Source organism: Trachurus trachurus, assembly GCF_905171665.1.
Source record: "Trachurus trachurus genome assembly, chromosome: 14".
Classification (NCBI taxonomy): domain Eukaryota; kingdom Metazoa; phylum Chordata; class Actinopteri; order Carangiformes; family Carangidae; genus Trachurus; species Trachurus trachurus.
The window spans coordinates 5,936,576-5,963,620 of NC_139903.1; the positions used below are offsets into that span (position 1 = coordinate 5,936,576).

The following is a 27,045-nucleotide window of genomic DNA, read 5'->3' on the forward strand; positions in this document are numbered from 1 at the left end:
ACCAAAATCACAACCAGCTCTGCACTCACTACTGTATGATGCCCATGTAAAACTGAACCCTTACAGACGAACAGCAGAATCAATGTTGTGTAGTTGTGGTGTCATAAATCAGAAAAGAACATTTCACCGTGTACACCAGTTTATCCAGAGAGAGGCTTTTTTTTTTTGTGCACAATGTGAGTCTTTGTGCAGATTGAGCTGCCGTCAGCTGGAGCGGAGGAGAAGCAGCTGATGCTGTGGTGAGACCATGAGGGTCAGTCTGCTCTTTTCTCATCACATGGAAATCTCCTACGTGTCATCTCCAGTTCACTCTGAGAATGTGTTTCTCTCCCAACGGAGCCACGGAGGAAAAAGACAAAACGAAACGAAACACTGTGGGTGGCAGAATTGTAAATAGAGACTGAAAAAGGGGGAAAGGATAGGCTTTATTGTCCCAATGGGAAATTTGTCCTGGACTTAAGCTGGTGATTTGTAGCAGTGCGGTCAGATTTCTGTCCAAACTGCTGTTGAACACAGAGAAAATCTGGCGTCAACACACAAAGACTCTGCTGATGTGCAACTTCATTTTGTGCTCTCACAAGCCCCGAAAACAAGAGCCCAACACAATAAAACCTGCAATTTACTGACCACAACTGTCTTTTTTTTTCTGCAAACGATCATTTAACAGTGACCTTCGCAGTGCAGGAACAACCCCCTCTTCTGTTCTGTTGAATAACGAACGGCCAGACTTGGTTTTGCAGGATGTTATTATGTGACAGTGACATTGACCTTTGACCCTTTGGATAGATCATCAATCATATCCTCATTTTATCTGCGTTATAAATTGTATCATAATTAGCGTATGAATTCTCGAGTTAACGACCAAAAAACTGTGCTTTGTGAAGCGACAGTGACCTTTGACCTCCGCAGACACATCACATCTTCAAATCTCACACCTTTTATCTAATTTACCATCATATATAATATTCAAGAGGAACTATGCAATCCAGTCACTTTTCTTCAATAAACAAGAGATTACGGGTTACGAGGCTCTGATTTTACAAGGTTGGTTTTCAGCCAAGAGACGCTAGGTGGAAGGTAGAGTCTCCATCCTCCAAGTCATTGATTTAATCAGCACAATAACTCCAAAGCTATAGGTTAAAATGCAGCATAGAGGCTAAAAATCATGCACCTCAAACAAATTGAACGTGCATGTTTTGTTTTGTTTTGTTTTGCAAAAAAAAAAAAAAAACACAACAGCATCATACACTCACACACACTGACTGCCTGGACACTGTGTCAGTTCCTTGAGGTTTAAATGCTCCTTTCTCTGGAAATATCAATGTGAGGGATAATGGCTTTTCACCTGAATTGAGCACTTTATAAAAAAGCAAAATCGTCCAATAATTTGTGAAAAATTAAATAATTTTCCTGTAGAAAAAAAACCCTGCTGTAAATGCTTTTCAGTTTCTTTTAGTTTTTTTTTAATTGTGTTGCCAAAAAGCAGCGAGCAAGCGAGTGTGGCTGCATCAGCAGGGACGGACTTCACCTCGCTGTGTGTGTCCTGAGTCTGAACCTGTGGGACGACTCCGTGTTTCCAGGCTCCTGTTGGCAGTGAGACGTCAGATAAGTTCATCCACGGCTAATTTCAGTTCATGTTACAACCATGAGAGCGAGAGCGGTCGTCACAGCGACGGGGTGGTCGTAGTTCTCATCTTCACGTTTTCAGTGTTCGTTCGTAGACCTCACTTTGAAAAAATAAACCCTCCTCACAAGATTTCCTTTGACCGTTCCCGAGGAAATCTGTGTGTTGGAATAAAAAAAACAGCTCCAACTCCAACTTTCATCCTATTTTTTTTATCTTACTCCATCATCACAACACATTATAGAGACAGACTTTCATCCGAGTCCTAAATCAAGAGGCTGACATTGTAGAATTTGGGGTCTGTGCCGGTGTGTGAATCTGTGATTAAGGACGTGATGAGATGAAAGTTTGTATTTTTTATTTCTTTTTTCTTTTTCCGCCCAGAGAGAGGAAGGGCCAACAGAAAGAAGAGAGGGAAGGATGAAAGGGAATGTAGAATAATATGAGGAGAGAGAGAGAGAGAGAGAGATGAAACGGCGGTGCAGACAGAAGTAAAGTGGACAGGACGTGGGGAAGGAAGAGATGGAGGTAGAGAGGAATCAGTGACGAGATTATGGGAGAACAGAAAGAGAAAGGGATGGGAAGAGAGAAACGAGAAGTAATAGATGATAGAGAGGTGACTGGAGGTCGATGTAGAAGCCAGAGGGAAGGAAGGAAGGAAGGAAGGAAGGGAGGAAGGAAAGAAGGAGGGAGCGATGGTGTCAGAGAAGGAGAAGTGAGAGTGAGAACGCTTCCATAATTAAAACCAGTCGACTCCTTAAACAACGCTGAGTCGCCGCTTTCAGCATCGAGGTGCGTTCACAGCCCCGCGTGTTCACCGGGGATCACCACACACACACACACACACACACACACACACACTGATGGAGCTGTTGGGACGGGGTTTCTCTCTCACACACACTCACACATCCAGGCAGCCGGCGGGAAACAGAGACGTGTGTAATTATCATCTGCATCAACACAGACGCTCTAGAGAGAGATAGAGAGGATATTTCAAGGTGTCTCAGGAAATGTCTCAAAATTCAAACAGCTTTTTTTTTTAAACCCTCTTATCATCCAGACATCTGATCTGTTTATTTATATTTTAGAGAAGTATCAGTTCTGCTCTGTGTGAGAACATCGAAGTATCACACAGACTGAAACAGAAAATTATCAGCGATTGTTTTAATGACCAGTCACATGTTGACAAACCAAAACGTTTCCCTGTTGTAGCTTCTTATATTTCAAAATTTGACTTTTTTATTTTTTAAAGAGGAACTATGCAGGATTTTTACCTCAACTATGCTACATTTTTACTTTAGCTCCCTAGTGCTGGTTAAATCAATAAATTGTAACTAGTTCTAGGGAGAATGGAGGCTCTCTGCCTTCCACCTAGCTTCTCTTGGCTGAAAATCAACCTTGTAAGATCAGAGCCTCCGCTGGTGTCCCAGCTCTCGTCTCTGCGGCACCGCCACACAAACGCGCCCCGTAACCTCTTGTTTATGACAGATAAGACTACACAAATATACAAACACCGCTCCATGGATTGATTTCTCGCCAGCTTCGTTGTAAACAAATGCACATGGAGGAGAGGAGGGTTAGCAACACAGAGGAGAAGAGACCAGACTTGTATAGTTCCCCTTTAAAGTCAAGTGAGCAAAAACGTAGGTTGTTTGGGAGCAATGGAGATTTCTTGATTTCCTTTACACAAAAAAGAAATAAATAACAGAAAAAACATCGGTATCAGCATCGGCCGTCGGTCAAATTGTTATTTTAATCGGTGTCGGCCCAGAATTTCACAAACCGGTGCATCGCTATGTAATATGTATTTTATAATCATGCGACATGTCTCTCATTAACCTCCTCCTGGGAAATTCTGCTTTTCCCCTCGCCTCCCCACGTTGAGGTCAGAGGTCGGCGTCAGCTGCAGAGCGCGTTCCCCGAGCCAAGAGGCGTTTACTGTCATCTGTCAGTGACACTTCAGTGAGGAAGACGCTTCCAAACACATGGGCTGCAGCTCCAGGACCAGCAGCTCAAATTCCTCACATTGCTTCACACCACAGCACTCGTACGTGTGTGTGTGTGTGTGTGTTGTTCATCTGCTCGCTCATTGGTTTGATCAGAAAAAACACAAAAATGACGGAGCGACTGAGTAAAGATAACTCAATCCGTACGCCGTCTGTCTCTCTGTCTGTCGGTACAGACAGCAGCACCAGATGCGGCCCCTGGTGGCGTGGTGTGAAGAGATCCCAGGGAGGAAGGCCGTCTGCTGGGCACAGAGCGCTGTGAAGAGCCCCGAGCCTGGAGGTCAGGCCGAGTCTGACAGATCCCTCCACACTCCACTGAGGCGAGACGCACGGTCCCTGTCAGCGCCGCACAAAGCCTGCCAAGCCTATCTCCTCACTCTGTGTGTGTGTGTGTGCAGTTTGCTTGTGTGTGTGTGTGTGTGTTTGTAGTTGTGGAAGGACAGGAAGCTAAAAATAGACCTTCCATGTTTGCTCCTTCTTCGTTCGTCTTTCTTCTTCTCTGACCTCACACAAAAACTGAAAAAAATCAACAAAACTGAGACAAGCAGAAGAGTTGATACCTCTCTGTTGCAGCTGCTGCAAATTAGTGTCTCACAGAGGAAATAAGGAAAAAGAAAGAAAAAAAACAAAAACCTCTGAAACCAAACCTTTATTGTTCGGGCAAAAATAAAAAGCAGGTTTAGAGTTTCATCAAACAAAGACGCTGATGAAACGTATTAAACAATGAATCACTGCTTCAGCCTGGAGAAGTTTATTTCATGCCCTCTTCCACAGCGCTGAGAGAGAGAGAGACATCAGGACGGGTCGGGATTCGAAACCTCTAGAAGCTCCCGCCTCATCAGAAATCATCTACAGTATAATATCTCCTATAGATCTGGTCAGTTCAACATTTCCACAGTTTAACCACAACATGTTCAGACGCCCTTCAAATATCAGATCAGGACAGGAGCCAATATAATATACTGTAACAGTACAGGTACAGTAATGTCTCTCACACACACAGGAAACAGCAGTTTAATGCTTTCCTGTAATTTCACCTCCAACTCATTCATTGAGACCAAAATACACAGAATTACTGATGACAGCGATTTAAACCAGGACCGATAGTTTTTTTGTTTTTGCCAAACTCTGTAACGATGGAAACTGATTCAAGGTCTGTTTCCTCCAGACTTCTTCTCTCCACAGCGTTTCCAACCTATAGATTATTGCAAATCAATCACTGACTGCGCTCTACTCTCACACAGCGCAACATTTTGTGTGCGATGAGCTTAAAAAGGTTTGAAACTGAACCTGTGTGTGTCCGTGCGTGTGTGTTCTGGATTTTCAGCAGGTGAGGATTCCTGCAGAAACCAGTTCAGTGGCAGAGCGGGGAACAGGTTCAGGCCCCAGTCCAGTGACAGCTGCAAGACAGAGGGCCCCGGGCAATAAAGCATGACAGCCGGCACGGAGAGGAGAGGAGGCCACACACACACACACACCACACACACACGCATCCCTGGACGTTTCAAGAGCCTGGAAAAAACAGGACTGTGACCAAAACAGAGCTTTTAGTAAAGGACAAAAGGAAGAGGGCAATTCACCCCTACAATTTGAAACAGTGCAAGTACATTAAATCTATACTTGCTCATGTGCAGCCAGTAAAATTTGCCTTTTTTTGCACTGATTCTCAAAGAATCTGGTGCTGTATCTGTCTTACAGGTGTCAGGCCAATATGTGTAAAGATCATGAATGAAAAGGAAATGTGAATATTTGCTTTGCAAGTTGATTTACGGTGTGCACCCCTAAATTTTCTGCTTGTAGCCGCTGTGCTCCGAGTAAAGAAACGTTTGTCTGGATCTCTATTGAAAGTAGCAAAGAAAGAAGAATAAAGTTCATTTAAATATAAAAACAGGCTTCAAGTTTTGCAAAAATCACACGCAGAGGTTCATGTTTACATCTGAAAAGAGTGAGAGACCCTGACAGAGAGTAACAACCTGTGATGTCTCGCTGAAGGAAACCGAGTCTGTAAAGATGTAAAAAGTCCTTTCTGATAGACACAACTTGTGTGTTGTGCAGATGCAACTTATTATAGATGTTTGCACATGTTGCAAATCATCAACAAACGTGTAGTTTAAGTTGCTCAGAGCGCGGTGGGTCGGTCGGACGGAAAACAATCCTGCAGTGAAACAATGCAAAAGCTCTGTGAGTCTGTGGGGGAATGTGGTGCTGCAGGTACTGGGACGGCATCCAGGAAGTCCAGTTTATCAGATGCCAACACACACACACACACACACACACACACAAAACACACACACGCAGAACAGTTAACAATCCCGGGAGACTAGACGTCACTCCTCTGGACAGAGTTACGCTGGCAGTTGTTTTATTTTCCGTTGGTCGGTGATGGCAGCGTAAACACACCGTGGAGGCTGAGAGTGTGTTCTGTCGCTCAGGAGCCGACAAATAAACTTCACACTTTGCTCTTAACTTTGCACCAGAGGGTTTTTTTGTTTTGTTTTTTTGTGTTTTGAAGCTTCACTTCTCGAACCGACAAAATGGGCTGTTGAGTGTGTAATTTGAGATTACACACACACACACACACACACACTCACACACACACACACACACACACACACTGAGATTTTGAGAGAGAGAAAGAGAGAGAGATTCAGTCAAAAAAATCAAAAAACCTCCCGGGCGCACAGTTTTTCTGGCACCGCCGTTTCCATGGTAACGGCGGCCGACAGCAAAGAAATAAAAAAAAGAAAATAAAAAAAGAAACCGCAAACTGAAATCCAACTGAGACGCACAGACACACTGGTTCTACTCCACTCTCAGTTCTCCGTCTCACACACACACACACACACACACCGCTGCTGCTGCTGCTTTCAGTGTGACGTTGGCTAACACTGACCACTCTGACTCACACACACACAAAACTTAAGAAGAGCTGGCCAGCAGTCAGCGCTACAGAAAGACCACCAGCACGCACACATTATACACACACACAAAAAAAAACCAGGCAGGCCGACTCCAGGAGATGACGTAGTGGGTCATTCAGAAACATTACGGCACAGTACAAAGGTGAGATCGGTTAAAGACGGGGGGATTTCATTTAAAACTACAGCAGATCAGAGTGAAAACAGTAAAACAGAGCTCCAATGAGAGGGGGGGGGGGGGGGGGGGGAGTAACCGTTCATGCTCGACTGAACGAACATTTATGACACAGAGCTCCAGATTATCTCAACTCGCTCTGATCTTCACTTTCTTGTAGAGAAGCAAGTTCCCAAAAAAGCTCAGGAGTCTGATGGAAAAGTGAGCAGAGTGGATGTTTCTTTCACATGTGAAACAAATCTGTGTTAAATGTTATAATATGACATAATAATCTATTAATCTATAATCTAATCTGAGCTCCTTATTTGATCCACATTATTTCCTCTTTAACTCAGGAGCCCAACAATAATCAAACCTCTTTGTTTTTGGGGGTGATAATAAAGTAAAGAGCGCTCTGTTTCTGTCTGAGATAATCAGTGCAGATACGGCACAGTGTGTTATTTCAGAGCTGTGGGGGCTCAGCCTGGCCCGGCTCGGCCCGGCGGTGGGCGAGTGGTCCTGCCACAGCGCCGTGGGGAATTCCTGCGTTATCTATCAAGGCTGGTTAAAAGAAAACGGCGGCGTGCAGGAAATGGAGCGTGGAGCTGAGCTGAAGAATGCATGGAGAGCGAGGGAGTTTTGAAAAGTCTCCATTGAAACAGCAGCAGTGTCGACGGCTGCTGCTGCTGCTGCTCATGTTACAGAAAAACATCTGGGAAGGAAAAAAGAAGTGAGAAGAAACAAACAAAAAGAAAAAGTTGTAGCCGACTGACTGACAAACTGACCGGGAACAGGAGAGTCGGAGCTCCACTTCTTTAGATTCCTTGTAAATGAAATGATCTCCAGCATATTATCCACAAAGAGGAGGAAGAGGACGGGACAAAACTCCAGTCGTCCAGGTTGTTAGATCCTTCAGAGAGTTGTTTTATATTCCAGAGTGAGAACAAGAGAAAAGTTTCCTCAGAAAGCAGAAGTAGCCGACTGACAGCCTCCCAGTTCGTCTTTAACTGAGGGAGGAGTGTGTGTGAGTGTGTGAGTGTGTGTGTGTGTGTGTTCCCTCCCGCTCCACTCTGTCTGTCTGTCTGTCTGTCCGCTGGCTCCAGGGAGGTGTGTGTGTGTGTGTGTGTGTTCATATGTGTGTGTGTGTTTTGTGTGTGTAGCCTGCTCATTTCCTGCCTGGATGTGCTGCTGGGCTCCAGGCGGCAGGAACACATGGCCAGCCACTGTTCTGCCAGGGGTTCCGCATTCCACACACACACACACACATGCAACACACACACACACACACACACGTATGCACAACACACAGACACACACATGCATGCACAACACACAACACTCCCCCATTAGCTCCCTCTGTGACCCTTCCCCAGCTCCCCTGCTGCTACTTGTACTCCAACACACACACACACACACACACATACACACCCTCCAGCAGTCCTGTGCAGGGCACCGACCCTCCCCCTCCCCCTCCCCCACCCCCCACTCTGTTATCAACTGACCCACACAGGAATGAACACACACACACAGACACACACGGACACACACACGCAGCCCTGAGGTTATTGATACTCGGTCAACTTGTCTCTCTCTCTGCTTCTGTTGTTGGTCGGTCGGTTGGTACATTGTGTTGCTGTTGTTGTCTTTGTTGGATAAACTGAACCAACTGTTGCACGAAGGTTTTAGTGACTTCATCTCATACCCCTTTCCCACTGGCCCAAAAACTCGTTTAAACCCGTTAACAACCGGCTTTTAGTGGCAGTGGGAAAGGCGCACCGCGGGTTAAAATCGCCTTCAATCGGCTCAGCTCCAATCGGCTTGCAGTGGGAACGCCAGACCCGGGTCAACCCGCTAATTTACGTGATGACGCCACGTCAGTCGCGTCTCATATCACGTACCAAAACAAAGCTCTGCTCGTATTCAAGACTGAGATTTGATCAAAAGATCAAACAACACTGACCAAAAAAGACGGAAAACAATCGGCTCAGACCCGGCTCATTTTGGTCAATGGGAAAGGAGCCAAATGCCGATTGTTAGCAGGTCGACCCGCGTTAAAAAACCTGTGTCGACTCGCTAATTTTAGTGGGAAAGTGACTTCAGTTTTTGCTGTCGAGTCAACGTTTACATCAGAGGTACAAAACACTGAGAGCGGAGGAGCGTGTGCAGCATCTTAACTACAGACACTCTGGGCGTCAGAACTCTTGGGAACCTGTAATGAGCTTTTTTACCATTTTCAGACATTCAATAAACCAAACAATTAACAAATAAATCATGAATGAGAATAAAAAGCCCATTTTTATATTAATGAATTCATAAACCGCACAAGCCAGAGTTTTAAGACGTGATTTATATTTCCTTTTTATACTTCTGCTGCAGCAATCACAGGAATCAATAACTTTTTATCTCATTATATGGACAAATTCACTGTTATAACAAGAGCCAATGGACTCAAAACTTAAAAAAAAAAACACATCACGGTGTCCTCATGTAAAGTGGTGCCATAATTTTCCATGACTTCCCCAGAGAGCACTAAAAGCTTCGAGCTGCTTCCCTTCACACAAATTCCATGACTGACAGGAAACATGTCAATGTTGGACGAAGTCAACGAGTGAAGTTTAAAACCGGACCCGAGCCAATCGCCTCGCAAATACCTTCCATATTTTGAATTTGAACATAAATGCACCACAGAGGAACCTGCTCCTCCTCCTCTTCCTCCTCCTCCTGCTTCTGTTTTAGCCCAACTCCAACAACACAGAGAAGAAGATAAACACTGAGCGCCGAGCGACCTTCAGCAGTTTCTGCCACGGCTTCCTCTACTGCAATCTATCCCACTGTTTAAACAGGTGCAATATCTCTGTTTAAAGTATTTTATGAGCTGTTTTTGGCCTTTATGACTTCTGGTGAGGAGGAGGAGGAGGAGGAGGAGGAGGAGGAGGAGGAGAGAGCACCATATTTTCTTTTGATATCACTGATGAATCTCCACCCATGAACTCCTCCTTCATTAAACAATAAACGGTCACGACAGACACACAGCTTGTTTTTCTCCCCTCACTGTTTCCCAAAAAACACCGATCAATATTAGAAAACTGCAAGAACAAGATATTACAAACACATTTAAATGAGCTCATTTGCATCACAGCCCAGCGTTAACAGCTGTTTATAGACCAGAGAAGCTCCGTTTCTTCGCTCACAAACAGCTGCAGCTCTTTCTCTTTTTTTTTATCTTTTTCTACTAAAATTAGCATCAGGACAAATTTTAATCTCCTGTTTTATAAAACCTATAATAGCTGACACGACTGTTCAGTACATTTGGGTTCTAGTATCATATAAAAAAAGAACCATGGAAGGATTTAGGACTTCATGTGAATCCAACATGGCACTGCATCACACAGGTGTTATATATACACACACACACACTTGTTTCTGTGTGTGTAGGTGGAGAACATACCAGTGTACACACAGAATTCACCTATATGTCTCTTTTCTTACCTCGTGCTCCGTGACCTGTTTAACAAGCTGACAAGATATGACCTCCTGTCTCACTGCACCGTGCTGTACCTATGAGTGTGTGTGTGTGTGTGTGTGTGTGTGTGTGTGTGTGTGTGTGTGTGTGTGTGTGTGTGTGTGTGTGTGTGTGTGTGTGTGTGTGTGTGTGTGTGTGTTTATTACATACCAGCATCTTGCCAGGTACATGTGCTCCTTGACGAACACTGATCCAGAGAGCAGGATGTACCAACAGGTAGCGATGCTGTCGGGGCTGCAGCACAGAGAGAGAAAGAAAGAAAACATATAATGTGTCAGAAATCATGGACAATGTGAACTTTTTATATTTCAAGATTGGGAATGAATTGGTTTCGATGTATTTTTATTCCTCTACACGTGCATTTCTGTAGTTTCTGGGTCTTTAAAGGGACAGTTCAACATTTTGGCAAATTGGCCCATTGCCATAATCCCTATAGTCATAGCAGTAGGTTCGTTACCTTTATTGTCGGTGCAAGCTATTTTTAGAACGACGGAGCAGAGCCACGAGCTGCTCAGAGCTACGCTACGGAGGCTAATGGGATTTCTTGGTTTCCCTCATCAAACCCATCAAATACACAATCCAACAACTCCAAAACGCTCTGGTGGACAAGTTGTGACCTGCACATTCACCACACTATGAGATAATAACAGAACTTTACGAGACAGAGTTGTTTTAGAGGTAAATTCATGCAAAACCGCTGATGCACGTTCCTGTTAGGGGCAGTTTTTCAGCAAGCAGTTTCTGCATTTGCCTCTAAAACAACTCTGTCTTGTAATGTTCTGTTATTATCTCATAGCGTGGTGAATGTCCAGGTCACGACTTGTCCACCAGAGCATTTTGGAGTTGTTGGATTGTGTATTTGATGAGTTTGATGAGGGAAACCAAGAAATCCCATTAGCCTCCGTAGCGTAGCTCTGAGCAGCTCACGGCATTGCTCCACCGTTCTAAAAACAGCTCGCACCGGCAAATAAAGGTAATGAACCTACTCCTAAAACTATAGAGATCATGGCAATGGGCCAATTTGCCAAAATGTTGAACTGTCCCTTTAAAGTTAAATCCTCCTCTTCTGTTCTTTGTCTAAAGTAAAGGCCAGGTTGGCAGGTTAAACATGCACCCTGAAAAAAAAACAATTCCAAGGACAAGGATGGATCTCATATATAATGAGTCATCAGTCAGTGAAGACGCTGCATTAACGACCGGGCCGACCGTTTCTGTCTGACGACTCTGAGCCACTCTCACAGTCGAGCTTAGGTTGTGCTTTTTTGGAAAGTTTAAAAGTCCCCTGAAGTTAAAATGAATCACTTCTGCTTCCTCTCTATAGCTCCTCGACTTACTTTGACTTTCTGAATATGTCTCTTAACTATCTGCACTATGTTACATGTATTTTTTGTGCTGATTCCGATTTGACTTTGGGCTGTTTCATTCTTTATGTTCCCATACATTCACGGCTGAATTGGCAAGAGAGACCAGTTTAACACGAGCCTGGATTCTTACTTTACATTTTCCAGAGTCTTTGAAAAACATGGAGGTTACATTAAAGGGACCGTGGAGAGAAAATATAAAGTGTACATCTGAAAAGCTTTGAATCCCTACTGATGCATTTTGCATTAGCATAAAATGTGTTCTCAGGATGCAAAGCAGCACAAAGCCGTGATATAAATGTGCCGTCAATGCAAGGTGGAGAAAATCCATTAACGTCAAGCAGAAGTAGAGTCACGTAATCTGATCCATCATTCACAACAAATGCAACACGTTATTCTTTTATATGTGGAAATGAACAGATATAAACATGGTGTGTGAGACTGTCTGTGCTGTTTCATGTGTTCATTCCGTCTATTAACCCCCGAAAACACCACCAGGGTAATTAACTTTATAATGAGGCGGGTGCTTGAGCGTGAAGCCGCCATCATACACGATGAAGAGGTCGGTCAGAGGAGAACACGTCTGTGTGTGTGTGTCTGTGTGTAGAAAACAGAGACTGGGACGGAGGAATGAGGAGTGTGTGGAGTCTGTGTGGGGATAAGAGAGCAATGCATTATGGGTATGGCTCTCATGTTATCTCTATCTGTTCATTCCTGGTAAACAACGGTGGCTTTTCTGTGTCATGCACCTCAGCTTGTACTGATCATTTCTAAACAAACAAACAAACAAAACCTACAACCATCACATCACATAAATAAAGGTTATGCACGTGTATAATATCACTTTCTCCCTGTTTAAAGGGATAGTTCAACATTTTGGCAAATTGGCCCATTGCCATAATCCCTATAGTTTTAGGAGTAAGTTTGTGACCTTTAATTGTCGGTGCAAGCAATTTTTAGAAAGGCGGAGCAGAGCCTTGAGCTAATGGGATTTCTTGGTTTCCCTCATCAAACTCATCAAATACACAATCCAACAACTCCAAAACGCTCTGGTGGACAAGTTGTGACCTGCACATTCACCACACTATGAGATAATAACAGAATGTTACGAGACGGAGCTGTTTTAGAGGCAAATGCAGAGACTACTGGCTGAAAAACTGCCCCCGACAGGAACGTGCATCAGCAGTTTTGCATAAAATTTCCCTCTAAAACAACTCTGTCTGGTAACGTTCCGTTATTATCTCATAGCGTGGTGAATGTGCAGGTCACAACTTGTCCACGAGAGCGTTTTGGAGTTGTTGGATTGTTTATTTGAGTTTACATGAGTTCGAGAAATCCCATTAGCCTCCGTAACGTAGCTCTGAGCAGCTTGCGGCTCTGCTCCGCCGTTCTAAAAGTAGCTTGCACCGACAATTAAAGGTAACAAATCTACTGTTAAAACTATAGGGATTATGGCAATGGGCCAATTTGCCAAAATGTTGAACTATCCCTTTAAGCTTGGATCTGTATTCACATACGAACTGTAGGTGGTTATTTAAACGACAGTCTGCAGCTCAGAGAGGGAACGAGTGGCTCTTTACTTTCTAGTCATTTTGTCTCTCTCTGAGTGTTTCAGTGCAATTTTGAAATCTAACCTCTAAACTCAGACACTATGAGATGATGTATAATGATTATCATCACGAAACTCCTTTGCTTTATGTCTTTATATGTGCACAGACTCACTGAGCAGCCAGACCCAGACTACACGGGGCCTGAGTATCTTTCTGTAATTGGTTTGTGGTGCAGAGTAGAGTTGACTTCATCTACTCAAGTGAGATTATGTGATGAAAACTGTATTGAAGCGGTGATGCTGTGTTCATTCAGCCTTTTACATCTGCTGCTGTAAATCCCTAATCATTTATTTTGCACACAAGGTAACACACTTCATCTGTTTCATATAACAAGAGCTGATTTTGTCGTTCTGCACCATAAAAAATTATTAAAAAAATGATACTTCACACCAAAAAAAAAAAAACTTTCCACTTTTTATTTATCCACCAAAAGTCTTTTCTTTTTTAAGTTTTTTGTGGTTTTTGTATATATGTAAATGATATATTGAAAACAGGTGTATTGTGAGGATTAAGTGGAAAAAAAACATCTTGTTTGTTAATGTTTTTGTAACAGTAAAGCTGTAAGTCTAAAACATTGTGTTCAAACCAAGTAGAAACAGAAAAGATTGTGAACTGTTGAGTCTAAAAGTGATGAACTGTTATTATGGTTTCAATGGAGAGACCTTGATTTCATCTGCCTGTAGTGTACTAGTGTGTGTGTGTGTGTGTGTGTGTGTGTGTGTGTGTGTGTGTGTGTGTGTGTGTGTGTGTGTGTGTGTGTGTGTGTGTGTGTGTGTGTGTTTACTGGATGTTAAATTAAACCACTAAGTGTCTAATGTGATTGTAGCGAGGACGATAATACATCAACAGGATGCAGAGATTTTCTCCTCCTCCTTTCATCCGTCTCTGTCCTCTTTCTCCTCTCTCTCTTTCACGGCTTCATCCCTCTCTCTCTCCATCTTTCAAATTCCTCACTTCAATTTCTTGTGTCGCCTCCCTCTAAAAACTGCCACCCTTTCATCCCTCTCCTTCTTTCTTCAGCCTCGTTTCCTCTCCTCTCTCATTCGCTGCCTTCCTTCCTCTCTTCTCTTCATCTCCGTCTCACCATCTACTCTCTCCTCTTTTCAGCACCTTCCTGCATCTCTCTCATTCCTCTTCTCTCCCTTTTTTTCCACATTATATGAAGATGCTGAACTGACTTATTTTTTTGCCGTCTACACCTCATCCATCCCAGAATCCATTGAGTCACCGCCTGTGACAGACAGACGGAGCGGAGGGTCGACAGGCTGTCGATGGATCTGTCAAAATTACCGTCGGCTCCACTTCAGTGTTCTCGTGCATAGAGCTGCATCTTAAACCTGGACTGAGCTTCAGGAAAATGCTAAATATATCTACAGAGCACGATTTAACAGAAGTCTTAATCTGTATTTAAAGTAAAGTGAGGTGATGTGTAAAATCCCCATGAGGCAGGTGGAAATTCACAGGTTTAAAAAAAAAAAAAAGATTGAGGATATTTGCAAGTTGGACAAAGTCAAGTTTAGTCAGTCTTGTGCAGTTTTCAAGGATAAAACTGGTTATTGTTTTAAAAACACATCATCAGGCCACGTGTTGACATGATCCTTCATTGACATGGTCACAAATCGACTATTTATTCTTGTCTGAGTGGTGGTTTCTAAAGAGTTTTTAAAGAAATGTATAAATCTGTCATCCTGTTTTTAAAGATTATATATTTGGTAGCAAAGTATTGGATTGGGAATTTGATTTAAGGTTTTTAAATTAGTTTCTATTTTCTCTTTTTTGACGATAGTAGAAATGTTGAATACCTCCTGTCTGCACCTTTAACACTGTATTGAGTGAGTTTAAGAAAAGAACCACAACATTAAACTAAGATGGAATTATACTTATGAATGATTTTTATGAATTAGATTTAAGAAACTAAACAATAAAACCTAAAAAAAAAAAAAGTTGCAAGGACCACAGCTCTTCAGACTGCATTGCATTGCAACACTGTGTATTGTTGTTGTTGTGCAGCACTGAACACACTCAGGAGTTGTTTGGCTGGGTTGGTGTTGGTGTTGAGTTTAATGACTCTCAGTGTGAACAGCTTCAGACCTAAGAATGTACTGAATGTGTTGAATGTGTTGAATGTATGTGATGTAAACGACGGCCCGGAGCGCACGTTGTTATCTCAGTCACTACGCTGATGTGACCCTGATGAAGTCAAAACCACCGTCATCGCCGAACAACAACGAACGTGGTGTTAAATTTCAACTGGGAAAACAAGGAGGAAGAAAACAACTGTAAATCTGAATAAAAACAAACCAAGTCCATCAACAGATACTGTATGTGTGAGAGTGTGGGAGCTGAGCTGGTACTTACTAGAACAGGACGTGGTTCGCCTCGTGTCTCTCGTATCTGGCCGAGGTGCACATCGACCTGAGAGAGGGAAGGACAGAGAGACGATGTTGACTTTAACTTCTTCTCTCCACACTCGTCTCTCGTTCATCTCCAGCTCCAGTCGGCTGAGAGTTAAGATGACCCACGACTCATGTTTCTGCCTGGATCCCAACTAACATCTCAGTTTGATCTGCATTTGTAGTTTGGCCTTGATGTCTCGCACTCTCTCTCTGTTTAGTATAGTATAGTATAGTATGGTATAGTATAGTATACAGTACAGTATAGTATAGTATAGTATAGTATAGTATAGTATAGTATTGATTGATTGATTGAATATGACCAAAAAATGATAATACAGTAATATTGTGGTGACCCCTGAGCAATAGTAATAATTGTACGACAAAAACGACCTGGACAACAACACAAAACAGTTTACATAGCAGCATTAAAGTGCTTTTTCAGGCATCTTCTGTAATATTGTAAGGAGATACAATTTTCCATACTTTGGTGCTCTTTAATCTGATTGAAAACTGACCTCTACAAGTGAGAAATTTAGGGAAGATGAAGATATGATGATTTACGAGTTGAGTATGAGTGCAACAGTGAATTTTCTGCTGAGGAATATTCAGTATTTTACAAACAAAAACACATATTTAAAAAGTATCAATAGCTTAAACAGTAAAAAAAAAAATCTGAAGCTTTTGAAATAAAGGGGTATTCCACAGACTCCAGAGCTCCATCCCCTCTGCACCAACCGCCGCCTGCATCTCCTCCTTTCCTCTGCTCCTATGACCCAGCCTGCCCAACCACAAGCTGCCTCCATCAGCTCCTCTTTGACTGAACAATCCCCATTTACTCCTTATTCCACGTTGTTAACTGTTTTCTTGTCTGTACACAACATCTCTTGCACTTTTTTCCTCAGCCGATATTGTTATGATGCTGTGTAAAGTCCTTTGACACAAACTGTTTGGTGTGGATTTTGCCTTTTATTCACAATTACAATCAAAGCCAAATGCACTAGTCTTTTATTTCCATACTTGGACACATGGTTTTGGAAACATACTCTTGAGCTGTGGTTCATTTTATCATTTATCTAACAAGCGTGAGAACCTGTCCATCGGACGAGGACGAGGACTCTGACCCACATTTATAATAAATACTCTGTCATTGTCATAACCAGCTCAACTGAATCAAACTTGCTACGACCACATTCCCGGCTTCAAGTGGAACATTTCAAATACGCTCGGTATGAATGTTATCACTTCTCCTCCTCAGCCTGAACAACGTCCTGTGATACTAAAGCCAAGGTGGTGGGAAAAAAAACAACAACCCGGGGCAACAAAGGCATTTGTGAATTTCTAACCAGGGTTAAGAAGAAAACCTGTTTGGTGAAGGTGTGGCGTCGTAGAACAATTCAACCAGAAAGTGGCCCTATAGGCTACTCTAAAGTTCATCAGGTAAACTGATACTGTGATCGAGGGAAATGAATGATTTACCTGAGCTGATGTTCCCTCAGGTGGGAGAGTACGTCCATGTGGTAGAGGTGGCAGTAGATGGTGTGAAGGTCCTGCACAAAGACAAGAGGGATTTATTAGAATATAGAAATCTGGCTGTGCTGACAATCTGGTACATTAAAAACAAAATCACATAAAAAATACATTTACATACTGTATAGATGGGCCTTGACAGATTATCTCAGATTATTATTGTCATTGTAATTATTAATTGTTCATTAGATCGTTTATTTTTCAATTGTTTTGTAAATCTGTGCAGGTAAATACGTTATTTATGGATGTGTGGGCACAAACATACTCATAAACTGTATAAAGCAATTAGTGAATATTTTATATAAGTCAAAAATGATTCATTAGTGACCTGGAAGGTTTAGGTTATTGAAAAGTGGAGAAGAGGCAGGATTAAAAAAGCTTCAGTTTAATCCAGCTCCTTTTCAGAAATGTGTGTATTTTCATTTTTGTGACTCTTGTCTTAACTATTTGTTTTGTTTTGACTCTCTTCTTTTATAGTGTTATTTTTTTCATCTTCGAAATAATAAGTCTACATTCAAATACAGACAATGAAGTTACTTTCGCAAACCCACCTCAGCAAATATAATATTACTCTGGTGCACTAATATTATCCTGTAGTAGGCTACAAGACAAAATAAATGACTTTGAAACCAGTTGTGATCCCTGAACTCATCTCCTGACACAGAGAAAACTTCAAGTGTAAACACCTGACTGGGATGAACCAACATCAATGGAAACGATGCATTTTATAATAAAAGTGCGGAAGAACCCGTCTTTAATGTGAAACAGTCACATCTCACTGGTACCGACACGACCGATCCCATCAGCGAACCCCTGAACGCAGCATCTTATCTCCTGCTTTTAACACGCAAGTTTTGCAGAATCATCTGCAAATAGCTGAGTGTGTGTTAGTGTTGAGTATTGAAGAAGTCAGAGCTTTTTAAAAGATTGGCTCATTGTTTAGAGTGAGTCCAGTCGTCTCAGCGTCGTGTAAATCACATCTAGTGTCGTGTCCTCAGTGACAGGAGCCACTCTGGCTCGGACCACGGTGCCAAGCGCTGCCCGTCAAACCGACACCCCTGGACCCAGACTGTGGGGGGTGTGTGTGTGTGTGGGGGGGTTAGACAGACACAGCACTTATCTGTGCACATGACGGCAGCGCAGACTCGCACAGATATATCCATCCACGGCCTTAAAATAGTCCTCTATCAGGGCCAGCTGTCAAAACACTAAGAGGCTGACAGGGTGCGTATGTGCAGGGAGCAGCTTCATGCACTCAGCAGCATCTGTGGGATCAGGCACACAGAGCGCGTACGGGGCGGCTGCTTTAAACAGGTGGACAGTATGGATGACTGCTTAGGTGCACACACACACATACACACACACAGGAGCTAATTCACTACAGAGAACAGATGGACACAGGATTTAAATCCAGTTTCTCTGACTCTATCATAGGTCTGCACAGTGATGTGAAAAAAACATCAAATTACAATTGAATAGGTGTGAATGGTATCTTTTTGCTTCATTTTCACTTTGTAAAATATAAAAATAGATGTTTGTTAGCACTCGTATCAAATAATCGTGTCTCTTTACATCTCGAATTTGAATCTGATTTGTTGACCAAGACGTCTCCGTAGCAACACAACACTTATGCACACAGTTTACCATCATCAAAAAAAAAGGGGAAAAAAAAGAAGTGCAACTCCTGCAATCTGGATAGAAAATTTGCAGATTAACGGAAAAGTAGGCTAACACGTGCAGACTGACACATTCCCACCCTCGTGTCTGTAAAGTGAACGCAGCTAATTTAGTTCAGTGCAAACACAGGGAGCAAGAAAAGGGGAACCAGGAAACCAAACTCAGTCCAACCAAAGTGAACTAAAATTCACCTACTGTATCAGCAGTAAAAATCCCCAATTCAGCAACTTTCTGGCATCAATAACGGTTGCCTGGCAACTGATCTTACCCTTTGCACAGAGCCAGGCTCGGTTAGTCGGCTACGAAACCGTCGCTTCACGCCGAGCTCAGACATGCGAGTGGTTTTAATCTCCTCATCTCAAGAGGCAAAATGTCAAACTATTCCTTTAACCTGTCAAACTCTACATCTCTCTCTTTTCTTTTCTTTTTTTTTTACTCCTCTCTCTGTCGTTCTGAAGCAGCTGATGCAGGTTCAACATCACTCATCTGTGCATCTCCCACAAAAAACATCACATCACATGTCCGTCGGCCAACGAGAAGCTTCAACATCCTAAAAACTTTTAACAGCTGAGCCGAGGAAAAAAATCCCTGAACAATCATCCCTGTTTAGGAAGAAGCCAAGGCACAGCTGCAGTTTAGCACACACACACACACACACACACACACACACACACACACATGCACACACACAAAAATTGGAGCAGCTATAATGCCCTAATCTGAAACTAATAAATCAGAAAACCTCCGGAGGCTGAACTCATCTCTGCAGCGTGGTGCCGCCGCTGGAACCGTTTCCTCACTACTGGTTTTGTTTACAGTTCGAGCCGAGTGAGGATTTGTTTTTCTGTCAGAAAATTATTGTCAAGCTTTTCAGGAGAAAGTGTTTCTGGTTTGTGCAAATGTGTGTGTATGTGTATGGTATGTGTGTGTGTACTGGTAGAGTGAGTCAAGCAGTGGGAGCCAGAGGAAGCAGAGGGATCAGCACCGGGGACCGGGGAGCCTTTAATGCAATGGACCAACACACCTCTGATGTGATGTTGGCTCCGTCTGACACAGGAAGGAAGGGTTGGGAAGGAGGGGAGGAGGAGAGGAGGGGGAGGTAGGGGCATGAGAGGGGGAGAAAGTAAGCAAGAGGAAGAGAGTGAGAAAGAAGGAGAGGGGGGCGTGACCGAAGAGCAGCCAGACAAAAGGGAAATACCAAGAGAGAAAGAGAGAGGATGGCTGAGGATCTCACATCCCAGATAAAGGTGTTAAAACGGATCAGGTGGATTCCTGTCAGTCAGTCAGTCTGATGGAGCCGCTGCAGCATCTCTGTGCTAAATAGGTTTATTTATAGCTGCAGTCTGGATCTTTCAGTGTGAATGGACTGTGGTGATGAATAGGCTGCAGATTTATCAGGTGTGTGATGGTCACCTGGAGATCAGTCCCTGAGCAGAGACCAGAGCGTCGCTACGTGACGTGAGGGGCGATCACAACCGACAGAGTCTCTTCCTCTCTGGGTTTAAATACTGATGAATGATATTTCATGCTGCTCAGTATAAAACTATTTCTAACTGGCGACTCCCCTAAATATCTAGAGTGGACGCTCTCTGGCTCTAGGCCTTTAAAGGGATAGTTCAACATTTTGGCAAATTCGCCTATCCCCTGTCCCTCATCAAACTCATCAAATACACAATCCAACAACTCCAAAACGCTCTGGTGGACAAGCTGTGACCAGCACATTCACCACGCTATGAAATAATCATGTAACATTATGTAACATTACGACACACACAGAAAATACTTGGAACTACTTGCACTTTTTAAATCACTCCGCCCATGCAGCCATGTCTGAATGTATTTCCGGCTGCATTTGCCTCTAAAACAACGCTGTCTTGTAATGTTACATGATTATCTCATAGCGTGGTGAATGTGCAGGTCACAACTTGTCCACCAGAGCGTTTTGGAGTTGTTAGATTGTGTATTTGATGAGTTTGATGAGGGACAGAGGACCTATACCGTTCACCTCCATTGTGTTCACTGAGCAGCTCACGTCTCTGCCCCGCTGATCTCAAAACAACATGCACCAATAATTAAAGATAACGAACCTACTGCTATGACTATTAGGGATTATGGCAATAGGATAATTTTCCAAAATGTTGAACTATCCCTTTAAATAAAGAGGTAAACCCAAGGGGGCAGTTGTGGGTCTGAGAAGTGAAGCTCACTTCCGCGTTCAAAAAACTGCAATCCCCCCGGATTCCTCTGGGGGCTGGTGTCAGAAGGGAGCATTCCCCATAGACCCCCATGTTAAAATCGCCGATTTTACATCCTCAATAAACATGTTAAAAGCCTGGTGTCAGAACGTTTTTTTTTCTCAATCGATAGTTTCTACCCCCGCACACACTCTGAGGGGGGTGAATTTTTTTTTAACTCTACCGTTTTACTGTTATTAGGTTAAAACTCTGGCCAATTAGGGCGCGGAAACGCTGAGTGACAGGTCCGAGCAGCTCCGGAGACAGGCTGCTTCGAGGCCAGTGGGCGGGTTCTCGGCCGGCCAATCCAACATGGCGCTGTCCAGGCCGCCATATTTGAGTCACAAAAACGACTCCCCAAAACCAATGGGTGACGTCACGGACGCTACGTCCATTCTTTTTACAGTCTATGGGTAAACCCTCAAAAGGACAGAGATCAGGCCACGCTGCCTTTTACAGGGAGAGCTGTAGCCTCCATGATGCTGATGCTGAGGTGGAGAGCAGGCTGGTTCACCGTGGCGACGGAGCCGAGCTGCATCGACTTCAGATCACAGTTAACTGGGTTAGTGAGCACAACAACAAACTGCTGCCGTAAGCACTGCTGTCATGTTGCTGCTGAGCGTGCATGTACGTATGTGCATGTACGTGCAGTGTGTGTATGTGCATGTGAGGACGCACAGGCCTGAGGTTACTCACTAGCACGGGGGCTCGGATCAGGCCCGACAGCCCCAGTCCCCCTCTCCCCCTCCCCCACTTCTGCCTGTTAGTGCTCCTGGATTACATTAGCTGCTCCGCCTGATTCAACTAGACAAACAGTAGAACTACCCAGTGCATTATTTCACCAGAGCCCATGACCCCAAACCCCCACCAACACATTCATCTTTCTTCACTGAAACACTGGAGTGTGTTGCTGTTGGCCGGACCGAAGCATCATGACAGAGAAATAATAAGATAAAACTCAGATATTCATGTTTTTATAAAGTTTCCCTACTGTACATGATGTGCAGAGAGTTTAAAAAGGAGAAGCTGAAGATGGAAAGTTTCTCTGACATCACCTTGAATCTGGTAAAACTGAGGAAGTGCAACGTTTTGTGACGAATATAAAACCAGCACAAAATGTGGAAACTTGAAACCTGCAGCCGAGTCGATGTAGAGAATTTACTTTTCAGTGAAACAGGAGGCGTCTCATGTCCAGTAAAACATAAACATTAGCTGAAATATTCTGGATTTTGTCATTTTAAAGAATTTCAAACAAGCAATTTGAGCAATTTATAGGAAAACTCGTAGCAGATGTTTTTCAAAAAAGAATATTTATGTCTTACAACATATCCTGAGCAGACCTTTAATCAGTTCAATTCGATTATACTGTATATAAAAACCTGGCTCTGTGCTACATGGATGCAAAATAACTACATTTTCCCATGGGAAGAATAAAGGAATATCCTATCCCTCTTATAACACACATTTATATGGATTTACACTTTACTATCGCCCTAAAACAAGGTGCATAAAACGGTAATTCCTCTACTACTAACAAACGGCCATGAAGCTGACTGTCCCTGTTTCATGTATTGATCGGTTTAAAGCAGGTCATCAATAGAGACAGACAGACAGCAGGATGTCTGAGGAGGAATCTCTACGTTGTTGCTTCAATCTGTAGTTTCTCTAAAACTGGATGGTAACGTGATCAGTCCAACACCCACTCCAATCTCTCTCTCTCTCTCTCTCTGTGCCTGGACGTGAGCTGAGGGTGTGGTTGGTGTCTGTGGTCTCTGGTCTGGTGTTCAGTTGCCTGCACAAGGGAAGAAATCCCAACATTTTGATGCAGCGGTGGCTCCGCCCCCATGAGATTCAGCAGAACGATTCCCACGATTCCCTGGTTTCAGTACGGATCAGCACAGAAACAGAAACAGAAACACCTCAGCATGAACGACCAACCAACCACCGACGACCAGAGCCACTTCATTAACTCCACGTAGAGCTGTCTCAATCTGCAGCGACCTCTGACCTCTGGCCTGACCTCCCTTGAGGCTCATGTGAAGGAACCGATGACCCTGATCGGTGATGAGGACGTCACCGCCTCAGGAGACACCGCGTCCACGCCGTCTCATACGGCCGGTGTCTCCTCTGGATTATCTCACTGTCTGAGGATCAGATGCAGTTACAGTCTGTTCTTACACTCTGTACCAGTTGTAATAGCGGGATATTACCCAGAATTCCTCTTAAATGACTGTGTCTTTAAAGTGACGAGCGTCATGCAGTCAAAATAAAGACACAGTTAAAGCTCTGAGATTGTCGTGTTTTATTTGACACATGCTCAAAGAAAATGTGTGTTTGTGAGTCTTTCTGCAGAAATAAAATAATTATACATATTGAACATAAACCATCTAAAACTGTGGCTGTTCAGATAGATGAAGCTGATCCACTGAGGTGACTGATCAGTGATGGACTGACTGAGCTGGCTCTGCTACAGAGCCGCTGCTGCCACCTCCTGGCAGAAACACCACACTCTGGATTTAACCAGATCAAGTCCAACAGATACTATACACATCTACCTTTTGTCATATCAAAATCATCTGAAACACATTAGTTTAATTCCCCAGGAGGTCAAAACCTCTCCAGAGAGTAAAAGATCACACTGGAAAATCCAACACTAGGAACAAGACAAAGACTTGAGCCTGTTGCTGCAGCTCTGAACTGTTACAGAAAAAAAAAACCTTGAATCTGATCTGTTTCCATTTCATCCACATTTAAAGTAAAAGTAGTTCTGTGCGGCGCCCCAAGGCCTGATGGGATACTGACATTTTGACGTGCGGTTCTGCTGCTAAACTATGCCTGTTACTCACATATAAACAAGCTGCGGCAGCACTCGACTTGGATCAGTCATAGTGTACAGAAGCAAGTCGTAGCAGTACAGAGGCCGTTGTTGTCCCACCCACCACATTTCTTCTCCCTCTCCCTTCAACAAACAGCTCATTAACGCTCAGCTCCCGATGCGTTCAGAGTCAGACACTCCTACATTAGTCAGATGTTTGCCAGGTACTGTTGTGCAAAAACTAAGAAAATACTCAACTCTGGAAAGTCTGATTTTTCCAATTTTACGTATCAAAGTTCATGAACCTGAAGTGGCAATAAAAAATATTCTGGAGGTCAGAACTTTTTCATTTTGTGAAAAAAAAATGTTTCCAGAAAGAAACGGGGTCCAGCTCCAGCTGACTCCGGCCTCCGTCCAGAGTTCAGTCACCCGTCGTCCCACTCCCACCTCCACCAGAATGTCCAGTATGTCGGTCGGTCGGTCGGCGTCTCGGTGACACAGAGAGGACGTTGTACAGAGAGAGAGAGACGATACAACACGACCATTGAAGGCAGCAGAACAAACAGCTTGGCTAACATCCTGTCTGTGCTGCAGCCTTTAACATTTACATTATATTGACTATGACTCTCTGAGCCTCTGAGTCAACACCGAGCTGGACGGCAGCACAACAAGACCCCGAGCCAGGGACCAGAGTGAGTTCACATTTCACTATGAATAAATATTATTCAATATTAGAAAAAACACCTCAAAAACTTTAAAAAAACTGATCATTTTAATATGAAGATTAAATGTTTAGAGGAAAAATGCATCAGTTTAATCCACAATACAAGATTATTATCATTCTTTAACCCTTTAAGGGCACTCATATAAAGATACTATTGTCGACTTATGTTGGAGGGCATAAGAAGAGGTTTTTTTCCCACTTTAAAACATGTATATTTATTAATACATACAAATGTGCTAAATTATCTTAAACTTAAATAACTTACTCTATTTGTCAACAATATGTTTCCGCATTGGGTCATACCGATTATTATCAAGGAAACTGATATCTGATATTTTGAACTAGGCCTGCATGTGCATGATATCAGCAAAATGTCTGATGTGCACCGACACTGTTCAGTATTGCAGTGACAATATGACTTGCGATAAAAAAGCAAATATTCAGGTGTGCATATTAACCAGTTCTACAGTTCCTGAGATTTCCTGCTTTAATAGATACCCTCAAACACTGAATAGAATAAGAGAGCAGACTTTTATTGAACAAATTGCACCTGTGTTCAATAAAGGTTATTATCGCTTTAATCGAAGCTGTGACGAGTGACTGAGCCTCCACCAGTAAAACCACACGACATCCCATCAAGTTATTGACAGGACTTTCTCCTGGAAACGACAGGTTTGACCTGAAGACTCCTGGATCTGATAGGAGAACATTGCCTTTGTTGAAATAACTACAGTTTTCCTAATGAAAGTCAAAGGTCAATTTATTACACTTCACTATATTATGGTGATTATAGCAGCTATAATGTCTCTTATGGAAAGCATCTAGTGAACAAACGTCGTCTTGGAGTCAAATAAAAGGCCAAAGAGGCAGAAACACACAGACTTGGTTATTATTCACCGTGTACAAAGCTGTGTAATCTCCTCACAGACACTTAAAGGATCAAGTGGGAGATTAACATCAAGCACAATATCACTGTAATATTCTTAAATCCTTAATGGGTTAAACCAAAAGGGCGTGCAGCCTGGGCCGCGGTATGATCCGTCTGAACCAGGATAATGATCCACACAGAGCAGAGCCGAGCGCTGCGGCCTTATCGCCGTCAGCATCAGTGTGGAGCTTCAACTACACTCGCACCACTTAAACCTTAAATCCCCCCTCTCTCCCTTTCTCTCTCCCTCTCTGATTCCTCCTCTGGACCTGGCAGAAGCAGCTGTGTGTTCAGGAACAAACCCGGGTCAGAGAGACAGAGAGAGAGAGCTCAGAGAAAATGAAAACCTTCAAAGATACAGAGAGATCCTGAAGAGTTACACACACACATACACACACACACACTGCAGGACCTGATAAATTCGACAAAGTGTGATTCAGTGCGAGGTCTGGACCCTGAGAGTTTCCGCGCTGTGAGAACAGAGGAGCTGGGTTCATAAAAAGCCCAGTGACGACAGTCGTGGTGCTGGTGGTGGAGCGGAGTATGGAAACAGCGGGAAGGAGGGAGGGAGGGAGGGAGGGAGGGAGGGAAGGAGAGGAGGAGGCGTCACTCCTGACCAGAGGAGAGAAACTTGTACTTGAGTCAGACGTTTCATATGAAGCAAAACAAATCAAAGCAAAACATGTGGAGGTCAAGAAAATCACAGCGTTCAACACACACACACGCACACGCAGCTTAAAAACAGAGGAGGAATTGTCCAAAATGGACATAAGTGGATTTTCAGATTAATCACTTCCTCTTGGGGCGGAGGCCAACTGGGCAGCGTGGCAACTTTCTTTTTTTTTTTTTGGTTTTGTTTTATTCTGTGTTGTTTTCATCCTCTCTAACTTTGTACTGGGAGCGTCTGTTCCTACTAGAGGACGCCGCCGGTGAAGAGCGAAGTCTGGAAGCAGAAAGCACCAGACCAGCTGCCATCATCTCTCCACCCGCCAAACCAAACAGCCGCACACATACGCACGAAAACACTCGCTGCCACACACAGAAATGGAAAATCTGATCTTAGCTGCAGCTTTTTTTTTTTTTCAACGTTTTTTTTTTGCTCTCTCTCTCCCTCTCGTAGGCACAGGAATTTTCTGTCTTGTCTTGAACTTTCTGTGGCATCACACAGTGTTGTGTGAGCGTTTATGTTTTATACTGTCTTGCGTCTTTTATTGTTGGAGTTTTAATTATATGATATTTCAAAATGGGGCTCTTGCGGGTTGTTTAAAGTGTTTTCACACACAGATGAAGAAGACATCAGACATCAGTGGGTGCGAGTCATCAATCAAAGGCGCAATAACATCTTTTAACTGCTTTATTGGTGATGAAACAAACATCCAAACTACGACTACATCTCATCAGTATTGGCCTCAGACATAAACTACTGTTTTTATGGCTGTTAATATGTTCCAATGATATTAAAATGCTTTGTGATGATGAACCATGAATATAACCACAGCTTCATTGTCAGTCACAGATTTCACACACATCTTAAATGATCATGTCTAA

The 27,045-nt window shown here is 43.3% G+C and overlaps 1 protein-coding gene across 4 annotated transcripts in view; it reads right to left on the reverse strand.

Annotated features, from left to right (window-relative positions):
• rapgef6 (Rap guanine nucleotide exchange factor (GEF) 6) overlaps positions 1 to 27,045 on the reverse strand; it is a 140,546-nt gene that overhangs the window by 90,362 nt on the left and 23,139 nt on the right. For 3 of the 4 annotated variants that reach the window (XM_083986273.1, XM_083986274.1, XM_083986272.1), the window contains exons 2-4: positions 17,069 to 17,139; positions 15,555 to 15,611; positions 10,376 to 10,459 (exon numbers count right to left, since the gene is read on the reverse strand). In XM_083986273.1, coding sequence (XP_083842399.1) covers positions 10,376 to 10,459; positions 15,555 to 15,611; positions 17,069 to 17,139 — 212 coding nt within the window. Of the gene's footprint in view, positions 1 to 7,487; positions 7,570 to 10,375; positions 10,460 to 15,554; positions 15,612 to 17,068; positions 17,140 to 27,045 lie in introns of those variants that run through there. The other variant, XM_083986275.1, reaches the window with a different exon arrangement.